Source organism: Salvelinus fontinalis, chromosome 14 (assembly GCF_029448725.1).
Source record: "Salvelinus fontinalis isolate EN_2023a chromosome 14, ASM2944872v1, whole genome shotgun sequence".
Lineage (NCBI taxonomy): Eukaryota > Metazoa > Chordata > Actinopteri > Salmoniformes > Salmonidae > Salvelinus > Salvelinus fontinalis.
Window position 1 is genome coordinate 6,946,686 of NC_074678.1, and position 3,531 is coordinate 6,950,216.

At 44.7% G+C, this 3,531-nt stretch overlaps 1 protein-coding gene across 1 annotated transcript in view; it reads left to right on the plus strand.

The window, feature by feature from the left end:
* The first annotated feature begins 590 nt into the window (after positions 1–590).
* LOC129869447 (P protein-like) overlaps positions 591–3,531 on the plus strand; it is a 77,227-nt gene continuing 74,286 nt past the window's right edge. The window contains exon 1 of the mRNA XM_055943876.1: positions 591–730. Coding sequence (XP_055799851.1) covers positions 672–730 — 59 coding nt within the window. The 5' untranslated portion in view covers positions 591–671. The remainder of the gene's footprint in view (positions 731–3,531) is intronic.

Genomic DNA, 3,531 nt, shown 5'->3' on the forward strand with positions numbered 1-3,531 from the left:
ACTAGTAGTGGTAGTGTAGTAACAGGACTAGTAGTGGTAGTAACAGGACTAGTAGTGGTAGTAACAGGACTAGTAGTGGTAGTAACAGGACTAGTAGTGGTAGTAACATGACTAGTAGTGGTAGTAACAGGACTAGTAGTGGTAGTAACAGGACTAGTCGTGGTAGTAACAGGACTAGTCGTGGTAGTAACAGGACTAGTAGTGGTAGTGTAGTAACAGGACAGGTGCCTCTCAGGGCCTCACAGGGGGCCCAACACAGTAATGACTGGAAACAGCTTCTCTGCTTGAGTTAGATGAGTTATAGCGGCCAGATGAGGCTCTGAGCACATCCATCACCTGGTGGATATCAACAACAGACCTACTGCTGCCTTATACCAACCGGACAGCAGATCATCTACAGAAACACAGAGAAGACCAACTAACAGGAAGCTCTGATTGAACATACTATTTTGTTCAGTCAAAACATCTAGATGTTGATAGACCTGTCAGTACTTGTCAGTGACATGTATTCTTGTGTGTGTGTGTGTGTGTGTGTGTGTGTGTGTGTGTGTGTGTGTGTGTGTGTGTGTGTGTGTTCCCTAGAGTTGAGGCATGAAATCCGTGTATGGAGGCAGACGGCCCAGCGTATTAGCCCGGCCAGCAGAGAGGAGACGGCTGTCAAGTGTCTTCTGATGCAGAAGGTCCTCAACCTGGAGAGCGTGCTCCGCAAGCAACTCAAAACCTTCCAGAGGTACAGACAGGGCTTTCTAAGAAACTCAAAACATTCCAGAGGTACAGACAGGGCTTTCTAATCAACTCAACTTTCCAGAGGTACAGACAGGGCTTTCTTATCAACTCAAAACCTTCCAGAGGTACAGACAGGGCTTTCTAAGAAACTCAAAACCTTCCAGTGGTACAAACAGGGCTTTCTTATCAACTCAAAACCTTCCAGAGGTACAGACAGTGCTTTCTAAGAAACTCAAAACCTTCCAGAGGTACAGACAGGGCTTTCTTATCAACTCAGAACCTTCCAGTGGTACAGACAGGGCTTTCTTATCAACTCAAAACCTTCCAGAGGTACAGACAGGGCTGTCTAAGAAACTCAAAACCTTCCAGAGGTACAGACAGGGCTTTCTTATCAACTCAAAACCTTCCAGTGGTACAGACAGGGCTTTCTTATCAACTCAAAACCTTCCAGTAGTACAGACAGGGCTTTATAAGAAACTCAAAACCTTCCAGTGGTACATACAGGGCTTTCTTATCAACTCAAAACCTTCCAGAGGTACAGACAGGGCTTTCTAAGCAACTCAAAACCTTCCAGAGGTGCAGACAGGGCTTTCTTATCAACTCAAAACCTTCCAGTGGTACAGACAGGGCTTTCTTATCAACTCAAAACCTTCCAGAGGTACAGACAGGGCTTTCTTATCAACTCAAAACCTTCCAGAGGTACAGACAGGGCTTTCTTATCAACTCAAAACCTTCCAGTGGTACAGACAGGGCTTTCTTATCAACTCAAAACCTTCCAGAGGTACAGACAGGGCTTTCTTATCAACTCAAAACCTTCCAGAGGTACAGACAGGGCTTTCTTATCAACTCAAAACCTTCCAGAGGTACAGACAGGACTTTCTAGGAAACTCAAAACCTTTCAGTGGTACAGACAGGGCTTTCTTATCAACTCAAAACCTTCCAGAGGTACAGACAAGGCTTTATTATCAACTCAAAACCTTCCAGAGGTACAGACAGGGCTTTCTAAGAAACTCAAAACCGTCCAGTGGTACAGACAGGGCTTTCTTATCAACTCAAAACCTTCCAGAGGTACAGACAGGGCTTTCTTATCAACTCAAAACCTTCCAGAGGTACAGACAGGGCTTTCTTATCAACTCAAAACCTTCCAGTGGTACAGACAGGGCTTTCTTATCAACTCAAAACCTTCCAGAGGTACAGACAGGGCTTTCTTATCAACTCAAAACCTTCCAGTGGTACAGACAGGGCTTTCTTATCAACTCAAAACCTTCCAGTGGTACAGCTAGGGCTTTCTAAGCAACTCAAAACCTTCCAGAGGTACAGACAGGGCTTTCTTATCAACTCAAACCCTTCCAGAGGTACAGACAGGGCTTTCTTATCAACTCAAAACCTTCCAGAGGTACAGACAGGGCTTTCTTATAAACTCAAAACCTTCCAGTGGTACAGCTAGGGCTTTCTAAGCAACTCAAAACCTTCCAGAGGTATAGACAGGGCTTTCTTATCAACTCAAAACCTTCCAGAGGTACAGACAGGGCTTTCTTATCAACTCAAAACCTTCCAGAGGTACAGACAGGGCTTTCTTATCAACTCAAAACCTTCCAGAGGTACAGACAGGGCTTTCTAAGTAACTCAAAACCTTCCAGACGTGCAGACAGGGCTTTTTTATCAACTCAAAACTTTCCAGAGGTACAGACAGGGCTTTCTTATCAACTCAAAACCTTCCAGAGGTACAGACAGGGCTTTCTGAGAAACTCAAAACCTTCCAGTGGTAGAGACAGGGCTTTCTTATCAACTCAAAACCTTCCAGAGGTACAGACAGGGCTTTCTTATCAACTCAAAACCTTCCAGTGGTACAGACAGGGCTTTCTTATCAACTCAAAACCTTCCAGTGGTACAGCTAGGGCTTTCTAAGCAACTCAAAACCTTCCAGAGGTACAGACAGGGCTTTCTTATCAACTCAAAACCTTCCAGTGGTACAGACAGGGCTTTCTTATCAACTCAAAACCTTCCAGAGGTACAGACAGGGCTTTCTTATCAACTAAAAACCTTCCAGTGGTACAGACAGGGCTTTCTTATCAACTCAAAACCTTCCAGTGGTACAGCTAGGGCTTTCTAAGCAACTCAAAACCTTCCAGAGGTACAGACAGGGCTTTCTTATCAACTCAAAACCTTCCAGAGGTACAGACAGGGCTTTCTGAGGAACTCAAAACCTTCCAGTGGTAGAGACAGGGCTTTCTTATCAACTCAAAACCTTCCAGAGGTACAGACAGGGCTTTCTTATCAACTCAAAACCTTCCATAGGTACAGACAGGGCTTTCTTATCAACTCAAAACCTTCCAGTGGTACAGCTAGGGCTTTCTAAGCGACTCAAAACCTTCCAGAGGTACAGACAGGGCTTTCTTATCAACTCAAAACCTTCCAGTGGTACAGACAGGGCTTTCTTATCAACTCAAAACCTTCCAGTGGTACAGACAGGGCTTTCTTATCAACTCAAAACCTTCTAGAGGTACAGACATGGCTTTCTTATCAACTCAAAACCTTCCAGAGGTACAGACAGGGCTTTCTTATCAACTCAAAACCTCCCAGAGGTACAGACAGGGCTTTCTTATCAACTCAAAACCTTCCAGAGGTACAGACAGGGCTTTCTAAGTAACTCAAATCCTTCCAGACGTGCAGACAGGGCCTTCTTATCAACTCAAAACTTTCCAGAGGTACAGATTGGGCTTTCTTATCAACTCAAAACCTTCCATAGGTACAGACAGGGCTTTCTGAGAAACTCAAAACCTTCCAGTGGTACAGACAGGGCTT